The sequence below is a fragment of the Helicoverpa zea genome, chromosome 31 (assembly GCF_022581195.2).
Source record: "Helicoverpa zea isolate HzStark_Cry1AcR chromosome 31, ilHelZeax1.1, whole genome shotgun sequence".
NCBI lineage: Eukaryota > Metazoa > Arthropoda > Insecta > Lepidoptera > Noctuidae > Helicoverpa > Helicoverpa zea.
The window spans coordinates 7553529-7579640 of NC_061482.1; the positions used below are offsets into that span (position 1 = coordinate 7553529).

Here is a 26112-nt window from a genome sequence, read left to right on the forward strand (position 1 = left end):
CCCTAACATAATTGGGACAAAGGCTCTTGAGATAATAACGATAATAATAATGAGATATAGGCACCGCAGGACATCTGAGGCTGATGGTGGGGAGTAGCGACCCCGCGGGGCTATATATACTGAGTTCTCCAGGGAGAGTATACTGTCCCCCATCTCCGGCCGGTCGGAGTGAACCATGACGGGGGTAGGTCTCACGCCTCTGGCTTGGCTTGGCCGTCCAGAGTGGAGTCGCTAGAGCAGGATTAGTAGCCCTGCTCGGAGGGTAGGTGCCTCATGGTAGGCACAGGGAGCGCGTAATCTGCGTTTAAAGTCCGCCGAGGTATCCTCACCCTTCAGCCGCTCATGTCCCTGTTGTCCTCTTGTTGCTATTCAGTGACTGGTTCCCGGGGGCCCAGTAAGTGAGGTGGCGAGTCTCCACCTGCCATTTTTACACATATAATACATTGTCATCCACTAACATCCCATCAGCTGGGCTCCTGGAGTTCCACATCAGGTGTTTTAGAGAGTGCTTATCAGATTGAACAACTTTTGCTAAAACGTTATACCTCTATATGCTATAGTCTAGCTGGGCCCCTGGAGTTCCACATCAGGTGTTTTAGATCTTCAATTTGTATAAGTAAACAGAAAGTGCTTATCAAATTGAACAACTTTTGCTAAAACGTCATACCTGTATATGGTACAGAGAAGCAGGGCTCTTGGGGTTCCACATCAGGTGTTCCAGATCTTAAAATTTATTATCTCAGCTGAAAATGCTCATCACATGAAACAATTTTTGCCATGGCACCATTTTTGTATCTCTTATAGTTTCGTTGGTCTGTTGGAGTTCTGCATCAGGTCTTCAAGTTTCGAAGATAAATTATAGCCTATATATTGACCAGGCTTAATACTGATACAACAAAGAAAAAATCATTGAAATCCGTTCAGTAGTTCGGAAGATTAACGTGTACAAACAAACAGACATACAGACATACAGACATGCAGACATACAGACAGAATTTTTTTTTTGATTTGTGCTCCATTACTGTTTCTAAACCCCACCCAATTATTATTTTTTTAATATATTCAATGTACAGACACACTTTTTTACAGATTTATTATATGTATAATAGATATACAATACAATGGAACGTTGTTTGTACTTTGTTGTGAACGGACGTCTCGAATATTTATAAAATTAATAAATAAAAACTCGCTGAATCGTGACCTAGTTAGTTTTTACATACTGACCGAATCACTCTGTGAAACGTAAACAATACTTTTGCTTATTATTGTCAAGCAAAATAAAATGTGTAAAGTGTTACCAAGCCAATATCTGTGACACAATGGCGAGCAGCCCCTTTAGCCGGGGTGACCGGTGTGCCCGGAGTCCGCCTCCTACACCCGTGGCCGCAGCTAGACCTCCACCCGTGCCTGCACATGCACCCCCTCAGACGCCTACGCAAAAAAACGAGGTGGAGGTGATCTCGACGCCAGAAATCCAAAACTGGATGAAGATTATCGACCAGTATCTAGGTGAAGTGTGCACTATTGCTACAGAGGGCAAATTAAACTCAGACCAAAAAATGCGCATAAGTAGTTTATGCATGAAAATTGGCCACGGCACATCTCAAATGGCTGTTCAGTACCAGTCCATCAAGATGAAAGCAGTTATGGCTACCTCTACCGTCGAAAGACTGGAAGAACAAATGGAAGAACAACTTAATTTGTCGGAGCAATTACAACAATTGAAGTTGACAATTGGAGCATCTAACAAGCCAAACACCGGACCTTCTTTTGCTGATATGGTTAAAAAAAGTTCCAACAAATTTATACAGCCCTTAAATTTAAGCTCAGTGGCCATCTATCCTAACGACAAATTAAAATCCAGTGAGGAGACAAAGTCACTTGTACAAAAAATCATATGCCCTGAACAGATGAAACTACAAGTGAGAGGACTACGCAAGACTAGAAACGGCGGTGTAATCATCAGCACTGAAACCAAAGACGACATTGAGAAAGTTAAGAAATCGATGCAGTCAACAAATACAGGCCTAATAGTCGGCGAACCCCATAAAAGAAAACCTAGAGTTGTAATTTGTGGAGTGCCCTCATCGATGCAAGATAAGGAAGTATTTACGTGTTTGTACAACCAAAACCTAGCCGACAAACTACAGGACTGTAGCCTAGAGACGTTTTTGTCCTCTGTTAAGCTGAGCCACAAATCAGGTAAGAAGGATGCTGATACCTGTAACTTTATAATAGAAGTATCTGCACAAATACGTAAAGCCCTCATGTGCAAAGACCGAGCATTCATTAACTGGTCGTCCTGCCCTGTAAGAGACTTCACTCTAGTGACACGATGTTACAAATGTCAGCAGTACGGACATGCGGCTAAATCATGTCGGGAGACCACCTACATATGTGGGCACTGTGGTGAATTGGGTCATTCCATCAAAGAATGCACCAAGAAAGAAGAGGAACCAAAATGCGCTACTTGCTTGCACTTCAAAAAGCCAAGCAATCATAAGACAGGTGCTGCGGACTGTCCGGCGAAAATTATGGCAGAAAATAGGTACATAAATTCAATAGATTATGGAGGCGCCTAGGAGCGCCGTAAATTACGATTCTTCAGGCCTTATTTGTTATTTTTATACTATTTTAAGTATGTTTCATAATATTATTAGTGACATAGATAATTTCTCTGTATCTCAATCGGGAGTGTGTGATGTTGAACACTGCAAACAATATCTGTCCTCTTACACTAGCCCACTAACCATACTAACCCAAAACATTCGCAGTGTTTTTAAGAATTTTGATAACTTAAGCATTTTTCTAAAACGTTTGGACATAAATTGTGACATCATTGTCCTAACCGAATGTTGGCTTGCTAAGCAATATAACATACCACAAATACCGGGATATTGCATGTACAAGAGTAACTCAACTACCAATCAGAACGATGGCGTGATAGTTTATGCTCGAGATCATCTAAATGTGTCTATCATTGAACCAAAAATGAACGACTGCAGCAGATTGTTGGTTAAAATTGGAGCTGATTTTGCGATATTGGCTGTGTATCGATCTCCGTCCGTTACAAATGTAAACAATTTCACGTACTCTTTAAACGACACCTTGCAAAGCCTATCATCCTTTAAAAATATAATTTTAACTGGAGATATTAATATCAATATTCTTCCGGGAAAAACAGATGCTTCGGCAGAGGAATATATGAACCTATGCGCCTTCCATGGGTTGCTACCCGCTCACACGCACCCTACACATCAAAGTGGCTCCTGCTTGGATCACATAATGCTTAAAACCAACTTCCCTGCACTTACCCTTGTAACTAATTCCACAATAACAGATCACAGCGCTACCCTGCTTATTCTTAACTGTAAATTTCCTAAGGTCGCCCCTCGCACAGTATCTAAATTAAAGATACATAAACTTGAAGAAGACTTAGGCAATATTGATTTTGACCCAGTGTACAATTCCGCTGATCCGCAGTTTTGTATGTTGTACCTAATTAAAAAAGTGCAACATGCAATTCAAAAGAACACAGTCATATCTAGATTAAATAACAAAACCTACAACATCAAGCCTTGGATCACGACCGGTCTTATACGTTGTATGAAAAATAGAGATAAACTGCATACAAAGGCTAAAGGTAATCCGAATAATTTAATATTGCAAGTGTCATATAAGCGATATCGTAACTTTTGTAACGACCTCCTAAAAAAAGTAAAACGCAATTATGATAATACTGCACTGAAAGAGGCTGGTGGAGATAACAAAAAGATCTGGAAAATTGTTAAAAATGTGACGTACAATACAAAACAGAATCAGTCTTCTTCAGGTTTATTAAATGCACATTCATCACAGTTAACAGCGGCGAATATTGCAAATAATTTCTTTGTTAACGTAGGCAAGCGCTTAGCTGAAAAAAATCGTGGACAATCGCAGTGCCTAACAAGCTCATTGCATGCACCCAACACTACCTTATCATCTTTTGTGTTACTAGATACTGACGAAGCGGAAATTGAAAGGATTATTATGGGTCTAAAAGTCGACTCTGCAGTAGGCTGGGATAACATATCTAACAAAATTCTAAAGCAATTTAAAGACCTTTTAGTACCGCCCTTAACGGTCATCTTTAATAAATGTTTAAATACAGGAGTTTTCCCTAAGTGTTTAAAAAAAGCTGTTGTTGTCCCAGTTTACAAATCGGGGAGTAAAGACCAAGTGACAAATTATAGACCTATTTCCTTACTGCCCTCTATGTCCAAAATATTGGAAAAGATTATAAACAATAGGCTTTATAAATATCTGGAGGATAAATCTATTCTCTCTACGCAGCAGTTTGGATTTAGACCTAAAATGTCCACTGATGATGCCGTACACCATCTAACCGCCTATCTAGCACAAGAACTTGATAAAGGTAACCACACAGTAGGTATATTCCTCGACCTAGCAAAAGCTTTTGACACGGTTTCTATTCCCATCCTGTTGCGCAAGCTTGAAGCCATAGGTATCAGAGATATTCAGCTGAAACTTTTTAAAAGCTACCTAGAAGAACGAACGCAATGTGTCAAGATTGGAAATGTTGTTAGCGATGATGAAAAAAGCACCGATTTCGGTATTCCCCAAGGAAGTATTTTGGGCCCTTCACTCTTCCTAATATACATAAACGATCTCTGTAATCTAAATTTAGATCACGGCCATATCGTTTGTTATGCAGACGATACGGCTCTTTTGTTTTCAGCTGACTCAGTAGAAAATGTCTACAAGTATGCGCAAAACGGATTCAATGTTATTAATAAATGGCTTCAAAATAACTCACTAACTTTAAATGCTGACAAGACAAACTACGTCAAGTTTTCGATGCGCAAGCAAAAACTAATTGGCACTAACACAACATTATATGCACATTATCATAACTGCACAACTTGCACAAATAACCAGTGCGCCTGTCCCAGTATTAAAATGTCACGTACAGTAAAGTACCTCGGAATTATTATAGATGACACACTTTCGTTTAAAGATCACATTGAAACTGTAAATAATAGGATTCGTAAATTGACATTTGTTTTCAAAAAATTACGTTACATTGCAGACCCAAAAATAATTAGACAAGTCTACTTTGCTCTATGTCAATCGATATTAACATACTGTATTACCACATGGGGTGGAGCGAGTAAAACATTGTTGTTAATTATTGAGAGAGCCCAGAGAGCAATTCTCAAGGTGTCTACTTTCCGGCCCTTCCTTTTTCCCACTAACCTGCTATACAAAAAGTGTGAAGTACTAACCGTCCGTCAGTTATTTATAATGGGCATTGTATTAAAACAGCACTCAGAGCTAACATATAGCACGGAAGTTACTAACAAAAGACGTAAAGATATAGTCTGTCCTCAAAATCACACCAAACATGCTTTCACATCAAAATTTTACCTGTTTCTTGGTCCTCTACTTTACAATAGATTGAACGCGAAAGCAAACATTTATGACTTGAATCAAGTAAACTGTAAAAAAGTACTGAAAGAAACTCTTCAAAAAATGTCCTACGATGATACAGAGAATTTATTGACTGTGCTAAAGTGACTTTGTTTATTGTTTATTTTGTTTTTATACAAGTTTTTGACTAATATTATATATTTTTAAGTGGTTTATAAAATTAATTTTGTTAATATTTTATTTTTATACAATTTTTGATAAATATTATTTATTTTAAATGACTTGTTAATTAAGAAACTAGATGTTAAGATATGGTAATACTGTAGTAGTAAAATACAACTTGTCCACAATACAGATAGTTTACACATTTAAATGTGCTTTAGAATCCTTTTGTTTATTTGTTAATTTTAAATTATTTTAGCTCTTCTCGCCTGAAACACAGGATATCCTAGTTCAGGCACGTAAGACTCGGATATAAGCTTATATTTAAGACTCAATGTAATTCATGCTGTAATGTAATTTAAATAAAAATATTATTATATTATTATTTGTATGTCTCTAACCGACCACGGGACTACAGAGTCCCGGATTTTTGGAAGGCGAACGTGGGGCCGAAGCCAACACGCTGAAGCCCTTTTGAGACAACTTTAATGAAATGGTAACACAAAACCGACGATTATCCCTGTATACACTATAGAAATGTACCCAAGGACAATCCCCGGTTCTGTGCTAAACTATTGCTAACTATGGATGAAAACTACTTAGGCTATTGTGATGGGATGCTAATGGACTAGGAATGGGGAAACTACGGGAACTATGGCACCTGCCGATGACAATGTATTAAATACATGTTAAAATGGCAGGTGGAGACTCGCCAACTCACTTACTGGGCCCCCGGGAATCAGTCACTGAAAAGCAACAAGAGGGCAACAGGGACATGAGCGGCTGAGAAGGGTGAGGATACCTCAGCGGACTTTAAACGCAGATCACGCGCTCCCTGTGGGTCCAGCATCACCGGCCCACTCGCCACTTACCACGAGGCACCTACCCTCCGAGCAGGACTAACCTTGCTCTAGCGACTCCACTCTGACCGGCCGATGAAGGCAAGCCAAGAGGCGGGAGACCTATCCCCCGTCATGCCTCACTCCGGCAAGCCGGAGATGGGGGACAGTATACTCTCCCTGGAGCACTCGGATATATAGCCCCGCGGGGTCGCTACTCCCCGTCATCCGCCTCAGATGCCCTGCGGGGCTCATCCGCCTCAGATGCCCTGCGGGGCTTATATTATTATTATTATTATAATCATCAACCAACCCAGTATAAAGTAAATTATATGTCACAAACAAAAGCTAACTGCATATGGGTTTTAATTAAAATTCGATTTTGCTGTACAAAGGGCTTAAATAAATGCACAATTATTTTGGACTACAGAATTAATAATTACTTATTGGTCACTCACTGGTTTTAACTAGCCAACTACAAATTGCTTTACCACAGCACTCAAGACCTAATTTACTGAGGGTGCAGATGCGGGTGGCACAAAAATGCTTTCACTCGAGACATTCCGAAATGGCAATATTGAATATAACTACATATTTTTTATTTAAGGACTGGTTGGCATACCACGATCTTTCAGCAATGATAATACCTTATAAACATCTGAACACACAAGATTGTTCCAAGTCTTACAACTCTTAAGAATATTTATAAACTTCAAATAATTTGGATTCAATAATGTAAAAAAAAAATCTGTTGAAGAAAATTCAGATATCATCATTAACATTCATCATACGCAACCTTGACCCAGTACCTGAAAAGTTTCATGTAGGTGCGATAGAACTAACAGCACAGCGCTTAGCTCAATTCTAGTGTAATTATAATGGTTTACGACCTAGTAAACCCTTTTTTTTTTTTTTTTTTTTTTTTTTTTTTTTTTTTTTTTTTTTTTTTTTTGTTGTCGCTGGGTTAAAAATGCTATTACGCATCCCCTTCCCGTCGGGGGACGGGAGAGGGGTATGTGGGACTCCCCGGTAAAGACGTTCCCGGTATACCCACTAAAAAGGCCCAGCGGCACTCCGACCTCGCCTGAGTGGAGGGGGTCTGGGAATCTATGGCATCCAGTCCCCCACCGGCGATTGCCCGCCTTACGGCAGGCCCCTCATGCCTCCCCCCAGTGGGGAGGGGGTCCCTATGATGGCCGGAGCACAAGGGGCGGTCCTTGTGGTGCAGGCGGTGGCACCCCCGTGCCTGTCGCCCGCTGATCACCCCCCGGGGCGGATGGGGACGGACGTTGTGTTCGCCGTCTTCCACCCCTTCTTCGTCTGCGGTGCGGCGCCGCGAGAGGGTCGCTCTCCCGCACGCGCTCCGCCGACTCCTTCTGTGACATGACGTCCTCACAGAAGGAGGCCACCGCTTCCCATGCCTCCTCACTTCGCAGCATGGCAGCAATCACGCTGGGGAGCGAGAGGTCGTCCCCGACTACTGCCACCAGGGTGCGGCGGGGTTCAGTCCACGATGTGCACACCTCGATTGTGTGCTCTGCCGTATCCACCTCGGCTTCACAGTGGTGGCACTGTGGAGTCTCCTCCCTCCCAATCCGGTGCAGGTACGATCCGAAGCAGCCATGCCCGGACAGCACCTGCACCAGACGCATCGAGAGGCACCCGTGCCGCCGATCGAGCCATCCGTTCAGGACAGGCCCGATGGCATCCAACGTCCGGCGACCGAACGTTGCTGAGGCAAGGTCCTCGGCCCAGTGCCCAGTTATTACCTCCCTCGCTTCCTCCCGAACTTCTTCCCGTTCTATTGGGTCCGGGTGCCGGTCTAGAGCCCTCTGTGCCGCCTTCCAGTCGTACACTCTGGCGAGCACCCAAGCCTCGAGCTCCCATGGAGGGGTTCCCGCCAGAACGCACGCCGCCGCAAAGCTCACTGTACGGTACGCCCTCGCCACCCGCTGCGCAATGACCCTCTGTGGCCTTCGGATGGCAGCGGCGTTTCTCCGTCTGCACAGTGAGTCTGCCCAGATTGGGGCCCCGTACAAGGCCGTACTCTTGAGTATGCCGGCGTATAGACGACGGCATTGGTTGCCGGGCCTCCCGATGTTCGGGAGGAGCCATGAGAGGGCGCCCGCGGTCTTCATTAAGCGCGTCGACAACCCGCTGAAGTGGGCGCTGAAGTGCCACCTGCTGTCGAGGACTATGCCCAGATATTTCTGATCTGTTGTTTGTACTTTGTTGTGAACGGACGTCTCGAATATTTATAAAATTAATAAATAAAAACTCGCTGAATCGTGACCTAGTTAGTTTTTACATACTGACCGAATCACTCTGTGAAACGTAAACAATACTTTTGCTTATTATTGTCAAGCAAAATAAAATGTGTAAAGTGTTACCAAGCCAATATCTGTGACACAATGGCGAGCAGCCCCTTTAGCCGGGGTGACCGGTGTGCCCGGAGTCCGCCTCCTACACCCGTGGCCGCAGCTAGACCTACACCCGTGCCTGCACATGCACCCCCTCAGACGCCTACGCAAAAAAACGAGGTGGAGGTGATCTCGACGCCAGAAATCCAAAACTGGATGAAGATTATCGACCAGTATCTAGGTGAAGTGTGCACTATTGCTACAGAGGGCAAATTAAACTCAGACCAAAAAATGCGCATAAGTAGTTTATGCATGAAAATTGGCCACGGCACATCTCAAATGGCTGTTCAGTACCAGTCCATCAAGATGAAAGCAGTTATGGCTACCTCTACCGTCGAAAGACTGGAAGAACAAATGGAAGAACAACTTAATTTGTCGGAGCAACTACAACAATTGAAGTTGACAATTGGAGCATCTAACAAGCCAAACACCGGACCTTCTTTTGCTGATATGGTTAAAAAAAGTTCCAACAAATTTATACAGCCCTTAAATTTAAGCTCAGTGGCCATCTATCCTAACGACAAATTAAAATCCAGTGAGGAGACAAAGTCACTTGTACAAAAAATCATATGCCCTGAACAGATGAAACTACAAGTGAGAGGACTACGCAAGACTAGAAACGGCGGTGTTATCATCAGCACTGAAACCAAAGACGACATTGAGAAAGTTAAGAAATCGATGCAGTCAACAAATACAGGCCTAATAGTCGGCGAACCCCATAAAAGAAAACCTAGAGTTGTAATTTGTGGAGTGCCCTCATCGATGCAAGATAAGGAAGTATTTACGTGTTTGTACAACCAAAACCTAGCCGACAAACTACAGGACTGTAGCCTAGAGACGTTTTTGTCCTCTGTTAAGCTGAGCCACAAATCAGGTAAGAAGGATGCTGATACCTGTAACTTTATAATAGAAGTATCTGCACAAATACGTAAAGCCCTCATGTGCAAAGACCGAGCATTCATTAACTGGTCGTCCTGCCCTGTAAGAGACTTCACTCTAGTGACACGATGTTACAAATGTCAGCAGTACGGACATGCGGCTAAATCATGTCGGGAGACCACCTACATATGTGGGCACTGTGGTGAATTGGGTCATTCCATCAAAGAATGCACCAAGAAAGAAGAGGAACCAAAATGCGCTACTTGCTTGCACTTCAAAAAGCCAAGCAATCATAAGACAGGTGCTGCGGACTGTCCAGCGAAAATTATGGCAGAAAATAGGTACATAAATTCAATAGATTATGGAGGCGCCTAGGAGCGCCGTAAATTACGATTCTTCAGGCCTTATTTGTTATTTTTATACTATTTTAAGTATGTTTCATAATATTATTAGTGACATAGATAATTTCTCTGTATCTCAATCGGGAGTGTGTGATGTTGAACACTGCAAACAATATCTGTCCTCTTACACTAGCCCACTAACCATACTAACCCAAAACATTCGCAGTGTTTTTAAGAATTTTGATAACTTAAGCATTTTTCTAAAACGTTTGGACATAAATTGTGACATCATTGTCCTAACCGAATGTTGGCTTGCTAAGCAATATAACATACCACAAATACCGGGATATTGCATGTACAAGAGTAACTCAACTACCAATCAGAACGATGGCGTGATAGTTTATGCTCGAGATCATCTAAATGTGTCTATCATTGAACCAAAAATGAACGACTGCAGCAGATTGTTGGTTAAAATTGGAGCTGATTTTGCGATATTGGCTGTGTATCGATCTCCGTCCGTTACAAATGTAAACAATTTCACGTACTCTTTAAACGACACCTTGCAAAGCCTATCATCCTTTAAAAATATAATTTTAACTGGAGATATTAATATCAATATTCTTCCGGGAAAAACAGATGCTTCGGCAGAGGAATATATGAACCTATGCGCCTTCCATGGGTTGCTACCCGCTCACACGCACCCTACACATCAAAGTGGCTCCTGCTTGGATCACATAATGCTTAAAACCAACTTCCCTGCACTTACCCTTGTAACTAATTCCACAATAACAGATCACAGCGCTACCCTGCTTATTCTTAACTGTAAATTTCCTAAGGTCGCCCCTCGCACAGTATCTAAATTAAAGATACATAAACTTGAAGAAGACTTAGGCAATATTGATTTTGACCCTGTGTACAATTCCGCTGATCCGCAGTTTTGTATGTTGTACCTAATTAAAAAAGTGCAACATGCAATTCAAAAGAACACAGTCATATCTAGATTAAATAACAAAAACTACAACATCAAGCCTTGGATCACGACCGGTCTTATACGTTGTATGAAAAATAGAGATAAACTGCATACAAAGGCTAAAGGTAATCCGAATAATTTAATATTGCAAGTGTCATATAAGCGATATCGTAACTTTTGTAACGACCTCCTAAAAAAAGTAAAACGCAATTATGATAATACTGCACTGAAAGAGGCTGGTGGAGATAACAAAAAGATCTGGAAAATTGTTAAAAATGTGACGTACAATACAAAACAGAATCAGTCTTCTTCAGGTTTATTAAATGCACATTCATCACAGTTAACAGCGGCGAATATTGCAAATAATTTCTTTGTTAACGTAGGCAAGCGCTTAGCTGAAAAAAATCGGGGACAATCGCAGTGCCTAACAAGCTCATTGCATGCACCCAACACTACCTTATCATCTTTTGTGTTACTAGATACTGACGAAGCGGAAATTGAAAGGATTATTATGGGTCTAAAAGTCGACTCTGCAGTAGGCTGGGATAACATATCTAACAAAATTCTAAAGCAATTTAAAGACCTTTTAGTACCGCCCTTAACGGTCATCTTTAATAAATGTTTAAATACAGGAGTTTTCCCTAAGTGTTTAAAAAAAGCTGTTGTTGTCCCAGTTTACAAATCGGGGAGTAAAGACCAAGTGACAAATTATAGACCTATTTCCTTACTGCCCTCTATGTCCAAAATATTGGAAAAGATTATAAACAATAGGCTTTATAAATATCTGGAGGATAAATCTATTCTCTCTACGCAGCAGTTTGGATTTAGACCTAAAATGTCCACTGATGATGCCGTACACCATCTAACCGCCTATCTAGCACAAGAACTTGATAAAGGTAACCACACAGTAGGTATATTCCTCGACCTAGCAAAAGCTTTTGACACGGTTTCTATTCCCATCCTGTTGCGCAAGCTTGAAGCCATAGGTATCAGAGATATTCAGCTGAAACTTTTTAAAAGCTACCTAGAAGAACGAACGCAATGTGTCAAGATTGGAAATGTTGTTAGCGATGATGAAAAAAGCACCGATTTCGGTATTCCCCAAGGAAGTATTTTGGGCCCTTCACTCTTCCTAATATACATAAACGATCTCTGTAATCTAAATTTAGATCACGGCCATATCGTTTGTTATGCAGACGATACGGCTCTTTTGTTTTCAGCTGACTCAGTAGAAAATGTCTACAAGTATGCGCAAAACGGATTCAATGTTATTAATAAATGGCTTCAAAATAACTCACTAACTTTAAATGCTGACAAGACAAACTACGTCAAGTTTTCGATGCGCAAGCAAAAACTAATTGGCACTAACACAACATTATATGCACATTATCATAACTGCACAACTTGCACAAATAACCAGTGCGCTTGTCCCAGTATTAAAATGTCACGTACAGTAAAGTACCTCGGAATTATTATAGATGACACACTTTCGTTTAAAGATCACATTGAAACTGTAATTAATAGGATTCGTAAATTGATATTTGTTTTCAAAAAATTACGTTACATTGCAGACCCAAAAATAATTAGACAAGTCTACTTTGCTCTATGTCAATCGATATTAACATACTGTATTACCACATGGGGTGGAGCGAGTAAAACATTGTTGTTAATTATTGAGAGAGCCCAGAGAGCAATTCTCAAGGTGTCTACTTTCCGGCCCTTCCTTTTTCCCACTAACCTGCTATACAAAAAGTGTGAAGTACTAACCGTCCGTCAGTTATTTATAATGGGCATTGTATTAAAACAGCACTCAGAGCTAACATATAGCACGGAAGTTACTAACAAAAGACGTAAAGATATAGTCTGTCCTCAAAATCACACCAAACATGCTTTCACATCAAAATTTTACCTGTTTCTTGGTCCTCTACTTTACAATAGATTGAACGCGAAAGCAAACATTTATGACTTGAATCAAGTAAACTGTAAAATAGTACTGAAAGAAACTCTTCAAAAAATGTCCTACGATGATACAGAGAATTTATTGACTGTGCTAAAGTGACTTTGTTTATTGTTTATTTTGTTTTTATACAAGTTTTTGACTAATATTATATATTTTTAAGTGGTTTATAAAATTAATTTTGTTAATATTTTATTTTTATACAATTTTTGATAAATATTATTTATTTTAAATGACTTGTTAATTAAGAAACTAGATGTTAAGATATGGTAATACTGTAGTAGTAAAATACAACTTGTCCACAATACAGATAGTTTACACATTTAAATGTGCTTTAGAATCCTTTTGTTTATTTGTTAATTTTAAATTATTTTAGCTCTTCTCGCCTGAAACACAGGATATCCTAGTTCAGGCACGTAAGACTCGGATATAAGCTTATATTTAAGACTCAATGTAATTCATGCTGTAATGTAATTTAAATAAAAAATATTATTATATTATTATTATTATTATTTCATCTGGGGCTGCACCCCAATGCGGACTCCCTCCACATGGATATGAGCGTCGGGCGGTTGGTGTTGCCGAGGCCCGTGGAAAAACACGGCTTCGGTCTTTTGCAGCGCCACCGTCAGCCCTAAGCGGGAGATTCTGTCCACCACTAGTGAACCGCCCGCCGAGGCCAAGCTGGCCGCCTCTGCAAAATTTCTCCCCCGGGCAGTCAGAAGGGTGTCGTCTGCATAGCAGATGACAGACGTGCCACGGGGGAGGTTTTCCCGCAAGAGCCAGTCGAATCCGATGTTCCACAGGAGTGGCCCCAGAACAGAGCCCTGTGGGACACCGGACTCGACGCCGTAACGTCGGAGCTGTCCCGTCTTGTCCACAAGGAGGACAGTGCGGTCCCTCAGGTAGTCCGCCAAAAGTCCCCGCAAATACGGAGGCACCCCATGGAAGCGGAGGGCCTCCAGTATGGTAGAGTGGGGAATAGAGTTGAAGGCGTTGGCTATGTCGAATGACACAGCCAACAGTCCATCCCCCGCATCCATCGCCTCCTTCACCTGATCCTTGAGTCGAGATAGTGCATCAACTGTCGAACGCTCAGCTCGAAAACCGAACTGGGCGTCCGCTAGATCTGGGCCGATTGTACTCAGGTGCCTGTTGATTCGGGCGGCGAGGACCCTCTCGAACATTTTACCGACTTCATCCAGTAAAACGATGGGTCGGTATGCCGATGGGGAGTCCGCCGGCCGCCCTTCCTTACGAAGAAGGCACAATTGGCCCTCCTTCCATGGCTTCGGGAACCTCTCAGACGTGAGGCACGCACTGAAGAGGTCCCGAAGCCTTTCTCCCATCTGGGAGGTGGCGATGGCCATCACCTTTGCGGGGACGCCGTCTGGACCTGGGGCCGTCTTTTTCCCCCTGAGGCAGAAAGCTGCCCTTTCTATCTCGTTCTCCGTAACCAGCGGGACCTCCTCGGCCGACGACAGAGCCGCACCCCGCGGGGCGCTCATCACTGGTGGGGTGAAGTTGTCCCTGCCCGGAAACAGGGACTGGACCACCCCATCCAGCAAAGACGGCTCGAGGGTTTCGGCAACGGGGGGACCGTACGGGCGCAGTTTGTTGCATGCAGCCTTGTACGGCCTCCCAAAGGGGTCAATGTCCAAACCTTCAAACATTTCCGCCCTCGCGCGATCCTGGGCTGTGCCCATTCGCGCCGTCAGTGTCGACTTAGCCTCTATGTAGGCTGCATAGAGGCGGTCTTCGTTGTCAAGGTCGCGAAGGCGCCGCCGCCGGCTTCTCGTGTAGGCCCGCCTGGCTGCCACACAGGCGGCCCGTAGATCCCCCAATTCCTCTGACCACCAATAAACGGCACGTCTAGGTTCCGGACGATGAGACCGAGGCATGCTAGAGTTGCACACCTCGGTCAGGGATACCCTTAACTGGACCGCTGTGGCGTCCACATCACGGACTCCGACAGAAGGGGCCAGCCAGTCCTGGACGAACGCCGCCTCTACGGCGGCCTCCCGATCTAGGCGGGAGAGCGCCCACCGTGGGAAGTGCGACCGACCCTCCTGGGTCCCCTGGGAGTCTGGGGTGCAAACATCAAACCGCACGTATCGGTGGTCGGACAGCGTCTCCACCAGCTCCACCCGCCAGTCCACTACACAGGCCGCCAAAGAAGGGGATGCAAAGGCGAGGTCCACTATGGAGCCCCCCTGCCGCCGCACGCAGGTGTGTACTGTTCCTCTATTCAAGAGGGACAGACCGGATGACACGGACCAGGTTTCAACCTCTCGTCCTCGGGCATTGGTGGTCGGGTTACCCCATATTATCGACTTGGCGTTAAAGTCGCCCAAGACCAACACCCGGTGCTGTACCATTCCGCCTGCCACCCTGGCGAGGACCTCTAGAAAGTTCTCGAAGTCCGTGAGAGGGCGGTTTGGTGAGAAATACACCCCTATAAGGGCAATGTCACCCCACGCTGCGGCCACGTATCCCGGTCCCCTCTCTAAGAGCGAGAGGGGAGGAGAGTCCGTGGAAGATCGCGCCATCAATGCAACCGAGCCGTTGTCGTCTCCCAGCCAGCTGCCAGGGACAGAGTACGGCTCGGCGATAACCGCCACGTCCACCAACCACTCCGCAAAGGTTTGGACCAGCAGGCTCTGGGCTGCTCTGCAGTGGTTGATGTTCGCTTGAAGAACACGTCGTCTTTGTCCAGCCATCAGTCGGTGTTCATAGCGCTACCCTCGGTGGCCGGCACTGAAACTGGAGTTACAGTAGCAGCGACAGCGGCAGGCCGCGCCAGCGCCTGCGGTTTGCCCTTCTTTAGTGGCGGTCGGCATTCCCTGCCCGCCATCACGTGGTTGGCTGGACGACCACTGGCAGCGCATACCGCGCAATGCGTGGTGGCAGCCTCGCAGGTGGCCACCCTGTGCCCCTCTTTCCCGCAGCGGAAGCATAGTTCCCCACGATTGGCAGTGGACGGGCAGAGAGGCCGGGTGTGCCCGATGCCGAGGCACTTGAAACAGCGCATCGGCGCATCCTCGAGCACTCGGACCCCACCCGAGCTAAGTCCGACCGGAAGGCGACCTTTAGCCAGGACCGCTTTGGCAACTACGACCGGGCACTCTAATCTCGTAGTGCCCATGCCCCTGCGGCCAGGTCTAATGGCTCGGCCTTTGATAGATGCGACGGTGCAACCCCCCGCCGCCGCAACCGCTGCCACCACCTCCTCTTGCGTGACTGAGTCGTCGAGGTCGGTCACCTCAAGTGTCACACACTTGACTGCTCTCACGACCTTGGCCGTGTCCGAGATAGCCTCTCGGAGCTTCGTCACGAAGAGGTCCGCCTTGGCGCCGCGTTGGGCCCCCGAGAACTCGAAGATTCGGGCCCCTGTTTGGGTCTTTCGGCACGTGACTCTGCCAGCCCCAAGTTCTGTAGGGTCGACATTTGTACGAGCCCGCCGCAGCACGGACTCATATGTCTCCCCTCGTTCCGCTGCCTCTGGGGTTAATGTGACCACGACGGCTGCAGTTCTTGGAGGAGGAGCGAGCTTCCTCCTCTTGTCCGCTAGAGCTGCAGGCTTGGCTGCAGGGGGCTCAGGGGCCGACATTTTCCCTCTCTGCTTCCTTTTTACCACCTTTATCCAAGGCTGGTTGGAAGGTGTGGTGGAGGGCAGCAGTACGTCTTCCGTCACCGGTTCGGGAGGGAACGTCTGAGTAGTCGGGGCCGGTGACGTCTTCTTGCCCTTGGTGGTTTTTAGCACCTGGAGCTCCGCCTGGGCTGGTGCCGTTGAGGGCCCCGGTGTGATGGGCATCCGTCCGGGCGCCTTATCCGCCGCGAGTGGAGGGCGTAGCCGCGGCTCCGGCAGGAGCCGATCTTCAATGCCGGCGAGACAGGCTCTGGTGAAGGCCCTCTCCTCCATAACTACCTTGCGGATAATATCCTCAAAGTAGGAGGAGGGAGGCAGCGGTGTTGGACCTTCTAACGTTCCCTCTTGCCGAGTCGTGGGCTCGGCAATACGCGCGTGCAGCGCAGACACCTCTTTCTGCAGGCGATCCACCTTCGCCTGCAGTTGCCGCGTTTCCTCGGAGGTGGTGCGCTGCGCCAGTTCCTTAACAATGCCGAGCAAGCTCGCTGCCCGGCATTTCAGGGCCTTCTGTAAGGTCCCCTTCAAGTTGGAGGACTTGGAGGCCACCTCGAGGATTTCCATCTGATCCTCCAGGGCCATGCGCTCCATTTCCTCCACTGTGTGGTCCGCGTAGACGACACTAGAGGCGCCGTGGCTGGCCTTGGCTCGGCTTCTTCGCGCCGGCTGTTCCTCCAAGTCGTCTTGTAAAACCGCCCGCTTCGCCGGCTTCTCAGCCGCATCTGAAGAGCCTACGGAGCCCCGCTTGAGGAAGGCCCTCTTCCTGGTCTGGCGGGTTGCAACGCCGCTCGTGCCACTCATTTGTGACTCCGTGTCGGACAAATCGGTGGACACGACGTCACTATCTCGCATGAGACTAGCCGCGGATGGTGCGCGGCTGGTCTCTGATGCCGAAGCATCTCGAGCCATGGTTTGGCCCCGAGAAGGGCCTTTGGGTTGGCCCTGAGAAGGGCCTTTGGGGAGACAGCGCCCGGAGGCGGCCCTTACAAGACGTGGCATTGCCACCCACAATATCGAAACGCAAGACTGTTGAAGATGTTTCGACGCACAGCGTTCGTTAGCCGCCGGCCTGCCACTCCGTTACGGTGGTCAGGCGCGGCGTTGCCCAGGGGTCACTACGTGGAAGTCAACGCTGTGGGGGGACCCCCCGACCTAGTAAACCCTAGCAGTTTGAAGGTTGAAATTTCAGAATCCAAACCTTGTGTAAACGGGTGGTTTCGATTTTAATGAAGGCCTCTCTCGAAGGCATTTATTTAACTTAATATACGATTGCGATTCGGTAAATAGTTTAGTTGTAACAGTATTTCGTTTTTTTTAGTATTTACTTAATTAACTTGCCGTAAAGGTATATAATTTAATACCTACTCGTAAAATATGTGTGTAAATGATTATTTTGACAACAGTGAAAAAAAGTATAATGGCGCCGTTGGCCAAATGTGGAGCGCGCTTTTCTATGTTATTCCAAATAATCCACCACCAAGTTGAAGCAAATAAACAAATAATTACTGATATGGTTATTCCACTTTCTTATGTGTATCACTATCAATGTGTCTTATATGTTCCACTTATTATGAGACAGTAAAATGTCATCTAATGAGCGTCGCCAACTTTTGAAAGGAATTCCAAGGACATCGCAAGACCATGAGAGCAATCATTAGCATACATAGATTCCCAGCGCTCAGTGTGCGACAGCCACATAACACTAATTGGTAACGTAAACTAACAATAAAGGAACGCTTTACACACATACACTGGAACCCGTGATGAATAAACTTACTAAGGAATGACTGTTGGTGAACATCACAAATGTGTGTTTACGACTCGTAATGTTTTTATCGACCTAGAGCTTTTCACGCATAAGTGCCTGTGCTGCCTAGATTACGCAACTATTACGGTGGCGTTTTCGGAAACTGTGAGTGAAGTGAGCCTAAACTTGCAATACACAGCAGTAATGCAATACTCACGGTATGTGTATGTACTTTAGATAACTTCGTGAATAAAAGTAAGGTATGGAAAATTCTTGCTTGATAAAACTCAACTGACAACTTTTTCTTCAATTTAGTTAAACTCATCTGGATATTTTTTCACAATTAATTTATCATTTTTACTGCTAATACGGAGCAGTGAAGTTGCCCATAAATTCGATCTTGTTCCAATAAATAAGCTTTACATACCGAAACCATTTATTGCAATGTTTCAGTGTAATAATGATCCGTTAAGGTTATTAAAATTCATCCAACAAAATAGATTTACATCCACAAAAAGGTTTCATATAGGATAAAGCGATTGAATAGAGAATGGTACTTCTGGATTCAGCATGATATGATGAGGAGATTATTTTCTCTGTACAACACAAATAAATATTTTTCAATATTTTTATCTATAAATATTTTATATGAAATTAAATTAATCTTTTCCCGCTGTTCCGAAATCTACCTAAATGAAAAATGGCTTCATAACTGGCCTGATAAATGTATTATAAATATTTGAATGCCGTTACTCGGTAAACGTTAAATTCGAATTTCCAATCGTGTAGCTCTCGGGTCGATTCCAGGTACTGGGATTTATTGCTACCAAACCTAGAATAGTTAGTTATATTTAATAATAATGGCTAAGTGTTTTCGCATAGTACTCTGACATGTACCGTTATTTATAAAACGGATAAAAAAATTACCTGTTAAGCTCTTAAATATCAATTTTATGTTTAATATAATTATTTACTTTTAACGTGAATCTATACTAATATTATAAAGCTGAAGAGTTTTTTTGTTTGTTTGTTTGTTTGTTTGTTTGAACGCGCTAATCTCAGGAACTACTGGTCCGATTTGAAAATGTCTTTCAGTGTTAGATAGCCCATTTGTCGAGGCTATAGGCTATAGGCTACTTTTTATCCCGGTACAGGAAGTAGTTCCCACGGGATGCGGGTGAAACCGCTGGCAGAAGCTAGTACTCAAGATTCTGAAAACTACCTATGTAGTTTTTCAAGGTAATTTATTTGTATTTGAACGTATTTCAACATGATCAGCTGTCATTTTGTCAATTTAAAAAGACGTTACTATATCTAGCTCATTCGTTAGATTAAGGACTACTTTGAATCGAGCTGCCAACTGCAGCGTGCAGCGTCTTCGAAGCGACAACGGTTTGTATGTACCTATTTATGTTATTATATTTATATGAAATGGCTTCTAAGCGCCTACACGTGCAGATGAAGGCTCTTGCACGTGCAGACCGGTTGCCTAGCAACAGCCAATCCTATGTAACTTGAAAAAAAAAAAGCTTTTCTTTTTTGAGATTAGTGCTGTTATCATTCTGCCACCTTTTTCTAAGACCTTGACAGAAGTTTTATATTTTTTTTATGCTAGTGCTCTTTCAGTAAGATGTGTTTTTGTTATGAGATTTTTTTTGTATTTTTTAAATTTTCGGTTACAATTTTAAACAGTGAAGACCTATTTTTGTATAAAGTTCTGGTAAATACAGATACTCGTCAATAAGTCCAAATCGAAATAGCAGCAGTAGGTATACCTACCTATATGGAGTTTCCTCGAGTTTACACCATGGGGTTTATTTATGGGGTTTTCTGTAGGATTCTATTATATCATAAGATTCTATCAGTAACCTTATAGAGAAATCTTTCATATTATCATGAGTTTTTAAATTCAGTCGTGTCCCAAACAGACAACAAATAAGTACTGAGTAATGTCCAAAACAAATTAAAATACGAGGAAGCAGGTGTATATTCAGCAGAATTTTCAATTAAAACAAAATATGATTTCGCAGCGCAATTATCACAATATAAGTAGGTCATGATACAATATAGTTTAACCTTGGTCTTCGTTCAGTGCAGAGACCTTCCGAGCTTCAAGGCCAAGTTAGATCGTAGTGCATGTCTCGATAAGCAGCGCAATTTCCGACTTGCATCGCTTAACTAGATTTGCTTGTACAAATGGTTCTGTTATTACGAAGCCTATTTAAAGATTGATTTATGATGATTTGTGTGATAAAGGGATGCAGTGAAGGTAAGAGTTCTGATATTTTACCGCTACAAGTCTCAAGAAAAGTTTCAACTATTGACCTAAGACCTTGAGGCCATTTAGATTTAGGTACAAAACAATGCATGTGCTCTAAAATAATCAAACCTGGACACAGCAGAGGTACAATTACGTTACTTGCTGAATCAATTTTCCCTTTTTTCACTTCTCACCTATTATTTAAATAGATAAATGTAGCTCTTGGAATTATTCTGCTGCCAAAATAATAAGCTATTAAAGTCTCCGCCCGTTAAATGCATAGTCTGTGTAGTGAAGACTGAAATATGATTCAGTCGGCAATTTGCGTGACCGGAGGTTAGCCCTACTACTTGTTTATTGGCTGCAGAATAAGCAATGCCATTCAACGTGGATAATACTTTCGTATATATTTTCTTTGTCACCAGTTCTTTTTTGAAATCAAGGACTGAAATGGCTGTCTCAAAAATGCATAGTTATTTGGCTCAAACTATGAGCATCTGCAACAATAATGACATCTCTATGACGTACTTCAGAGAAAGCTGAAATATTCATGTAACTGGAAAGTTGGACTGGAAGTTACCAGCATAGTTCGGAGTCTTTCCCTTCCTAGGTAATTAAAATGTAACCTAGAAGCAAGGCTAATTAGATCAAGATTTCAACTATCTTACTGCAATTTAATTTTATTGAAAGGAACTTATTAATTAAGTGTCATAAATTAAATATTTTCCTAGAATGAAAACAAAGCTCTTAGTCTAAGATATTGAAAGTTGTGTAATGGAACCGTAGACATTAATTACATTTTCTTTCAGCTATTTTATGATCTAAACCTGCTCAAAGATATTCAACTAATTTCTCTTTTGAAATATCCATGAATAATGTTTACGATTTCAGAACTGAATTCTTAATGGGATACCAATAGTATTCTTAGACAGCTCTCTTAGATACAATAAAAGAAAAAAAATAACATTCACGGACAAACGGTGTCTCAAGAATTAGATTTTAAGAATATCTACCAATGTACAGCGACTCACTATATCTATAATACATACGAAAGATATAATTCTGAAGCATAATAGTCTGTAACTGATTTGTTTTTTGATTTTGGTTACAAACACCAGATAGAACCGAATATAACAGAATAATGGGGACCATGCCAGTCGTACATAATAAATAGTTTTCCGAATGGAAAACAAGCAATCGAACAAGCGATCAAAGCCTTTATGACAAAGAAATAAGATTGATAATCTAATAAACTTTTACTAGGGCCAGCGAGCGGTTGCATTTCATAATGGCGGTGAATCATCAATAATATTATTACTGTTTTCGTTCGTATCTTGATTTTGGGTAAGAAGAATGGTCCTATTCTTTTTTTCTAGGGTTCGAAGTGTAGCAAGTTGCAATTAGTTATGAAAATCGAAAAGTTTTATTTTAAACGACATGATCCCGCGCGGACGGAGTCGCGGGAGGAAGCTAGTCGTTAATAAGAACGTAGCACGGCGCTTATGGACATAAACATTGACGCTAATTATGTTGGCAAAAAGTTCAATGGATGCAAACTGAAATAATTTAAAAATTACCGAACACTTACCTACCTTTAAAATGTAAAGAGGGTTGTACATATGTCACCGTAAGATTACAAACATCGTTAGATTACAATCTATCTCGAGAGATTGTAAACTGTCGAATTATTGTAAACCGTAACACCTGATTGCAATTTAACGCATTATTTTTCGCTATATTATAATCTATCGATGAGAAATTGTTAAATTGTCAACTGTCCGAAAGCTGTCCCTGATTGGTCAGTCTTTTTGTAAGATCGAGAGCGATGTAGAGCGGTCAAATTGTCAACTGGCGTAGAACGGAATGCATCTTGCGCGCTGATTGGTAGAACGTCAAAAAAGACAATGTTCTTTGCAACTCCCGGTGTCACAGCTCTTTGACGTGCAAAAATAAGTGACGGTTTAATTTTTTATAAAATCAAAAATTGTACTTAATTTTTAAGACTCAAATTACACACAATTAAAAATTGTATTAAAAATTGAAGTTAGTGACGAAAACGAATCGCTGCAAAACCGACTCCACGTAGTCTTGTCTGCCCTACCCCTAGAGTGCAATTCAAAACCGCGTAGGCGCGGAGGGGCGAGGCGGCCTGCGAGCTGAGGCGCAGGTAGTTTCAGTGCTCGCCGCCGCGGCTGAGGCTGGCCGGCTCCGCCGGCCAGCAAGCCGAAGCTGCGGTGGTGAGCGTGAAAACCATCTGCGACGATAAGCTCGCATGGGACCGCCGGAGCCCCGCAGCGCCGGAGCCGTGACAGAAGTTATGCTTGCTGCATGTTGCATGCTTACTTCCATGCTGGGTCAATTAATATGGGATGTGTTATATTTTAAACAAAAAACTCAGTAGGTACGAGTTAAAAAATTAGAAGGTAAATAAATATTTTTATGATGTCATTTAATAGTATTTAAGAAGTTTACTGTTAGAATGCATGCTACAAATTTAGATGCAAAAAAATAACCATCATGCTGAGTTGTATTTAGAGTGGAAGATAACTCGTGGCTAAGATAGTATTATTTAGATGCTCGACGCTTTATTAATTGTGGCTGGCTTAGTAATTTAGAAGGCAACATACATTTTTGGGGGCGAATAATGATATTAAAAAGAAGCCTGTTTAATTAGCACCCCTTTTATTTTATTTTTAAATATTAGTTTGTATTTGAAGACAAAATACCTAACTGTATTTTTATAAGAGTTATTTTTATATAAATTTAATACTTGAAGAATTTTTGAAGAGCATTTATTTTATTTAACTGACACCTCTATTTCATTCCTAACTCTACGGGAACTCCATGGGAACAGAACGGCTGGTCGTGATTGGTCGATCTTACAAAAAGACTGACCAATCAGAGAGAGCTTTCGGACAGTTGACAATTTGACAATTTCTCATCGATAGATTATAATATAGCGAAAAATAATGCGTTAAATTGCAATCAGATGTTACGGTTCACAATAATTCGACAGTTTACAATCTCTCGAGATAGATTGTAATCTAACGATGTTTGTAATCTTACGGTAACATATATAAGTACTTAACTGAAATAAAACTGAAACTTTAAACTTTACCATATTTTTTTTTTTAAGTTACATACATCAATCATCAATTTATCTTCTTTCGTGCCTAAAGCATGGAGACCAAAAAAAATAATTAATCACTAAATTAAATATAGGTCATAAAAATACTAGGTATAGTTTGAGCTAGTTAATAAAGGAGATTTCTAATAACCCAAACGCAAATATCGCGTGACCTAGAGACACACGCTCAGCGGTATTAAAATCACCACTGTGTGGCTATACAACCAGTTACTAACTTCACAATCCAAGTTTTGATACCAAAAATGATCTTAATCCATGTAGATATTGAGAAGCTTTCAAATATAATTCATAAAACGTTATCTGTTTATATAAAAATGAATCCCTGTAATCCCGTTCACGCCATCACCCGTGAACGGCTAGACCGATCAAGCGTAATTCAGAGGGGAGGGTAGCTTAAACCCGGCAAAGGATATAGGATGGTTTTTGTCACCATCCGGCTACGGGAGGCAATTATCTCGTGACGCGGGTGAAACCGCGGGGGGAAGCTAGTAATTTATTTGAAAAGCATTCGTGTTAATAGCAATGTAGTAGTATTGAATTTTTTGATCTAAAAAAATTGCTTAAGATCTATTAAAGTACAATGTACAATTAAAAAGTTAAAGCTAAGAGTCCGCAATAAACTTTACTTTATCAAGTTAAAAGCGAAGCTACCGTTTAGCTTGTTAAAAAAGAAACAATACTCGCTCACTTTCTCTGGCTCTTTTATCGTAGGTATATCTTTTAAATATTCCTTATTTTTTAATTGGGACGAGTAACGGCAACCAGAAGGATAATCGGTCACGACGAAGAAGATCAGTCAGCTGCGCAGGACGTTGCATAGTGCATAAGTATTTGGTTAGACACAGGTACAGTATTTATTCCCCCATTTAACAGGAGAGAGATCAGGCTCAGGATCGTCATTAATGCACCTAATTATTATGCTCTCATGTACGGGTACATCAACATCAACTTCCAGACTCCAGGCTGATTCGTGGAGGTTTCTTAAAACCGAGAAACCAACTTTGGCCCAACCCGAGACTCGCGTTTTCCAAACACAAGACGAACTTGGTAGGCGTGATAAATAACAGTAAGCTAAGTACACTCAGGTAATTGTGTGACCGTAGTGCAGAACCCACTTACCTTATGGCCTCACCATTAAGCGACCGTGGCCTAATTCAGGCAGCTATTGCTCTAAGATATTCAGGTGTTTTGTAGCACTTTCAGCTTAAAACCATAAATAGGAGCCACAAAAATTTCATAAGTTTCTAATTTACGGAAGGTAATTTTTTTGTCTTTACTTGCGTATGTTTAGGAATAATAATCTTGTTGTATAGAATATTTAATAAGAATATAAGTATCTAGTTTAATTAGTTCACATAAATGTATAGCAGGTGTACCTCTAGGTATGTAATTATAGGTGCGTGAAAATAAAGAAAAATATATTTAAATCGATAAATCTCTAGATGCTAACATTATTACTATACCTAGATCGTATATAGTTTGTTTGCGCGTCAATCTCCGGACTACCACCGGATCGATTTGAAAAATTGTTTACAGAGGTATTTTATGCAAGGGCAGGGAGTAGTTCCAATACACATTTTGATTTTGTTATTTGTAAAACATGGTTTGGACAACTAATTTTCACATTGCCTGATCGTTGAAATGTGGGCATATGCACTACCATTCATCTCTGTATTATACAATTTTAGTATGCGAAGACGCTTAATGGTCATTATAAGTTTACTGAAAGATTACAACTCAGGTGAACTGAAGCTGTAATGGTGTTGATCGCTTGCCTGAAAGCTGACTCCAACAACAACATAGTGGTAGGCTTCGTTATGAAAAGTTAAAACTGAGTTTTAGTAGGTCAGATTTATATGTAAGAGAACTATGGCAAGGTGTACTACAGATTTTATCGGTGTATTTGCTTTTGGTATCAATATGGATTCATTGTGGGATGAAAATTCTCATTATAGAAAACTGGGAGCTTTCAATCTGCTGGGAGAATTTGCGTTACGGAGACTCTCAAAAGATAGTAATAGATACCTATAAGTACCTTCAGTTCAAAGCAGGGAGCTTGCAGGAACCCGCATACACTCATTAGTTACAATTGTAAATTAAATTGACCACTAACCCGCTGTATTTCGGAGCGCATGAACGCGAGACACAATTGATTGTTTTATAATACGCGACATACTAGTGGATGATTAGGTGTTTCACTGTTATACTGATAGTCTATCATGAACTAATACTACAGATGAACTATAATTTTTGGTTCCACAGGTCTCGGATAGCAATATCGTGCAGAAATTATAAGCAGCTTTTATCAGA

The 26112-nt window shown here is 42.4% G+C and overlaps 2 protein-coding genes across 4 annotated transcripts in view; one reads left to right on the forward strand and one right to left on the reverse strand.

Moving 5' to 3' along the window:
* The window catches only part of LOC124645328 (potassium voltage-gated channel protein Shaker), a 301935-nt gene that overhangs the window by 256997 nt on the left and 18826 nt on the right, over positions 1-26112 (reverse strand). The gene's annotated exons all lie outside the window — the stretch shown is intronic.
* LOC124645330 lies at positions 8662-13022 on the forward strand. Its single transcript, XM_047185132.1, has one exon. It carries the CDS (start codon positions 8846-8848, stop codon positions 10106-10108), a length of 1263 nt encoding a protein of 420 aa, XP_047041088.1. The 5' UTR covers positions 8662-8845; the 3' UTR covers positions 10109-13022.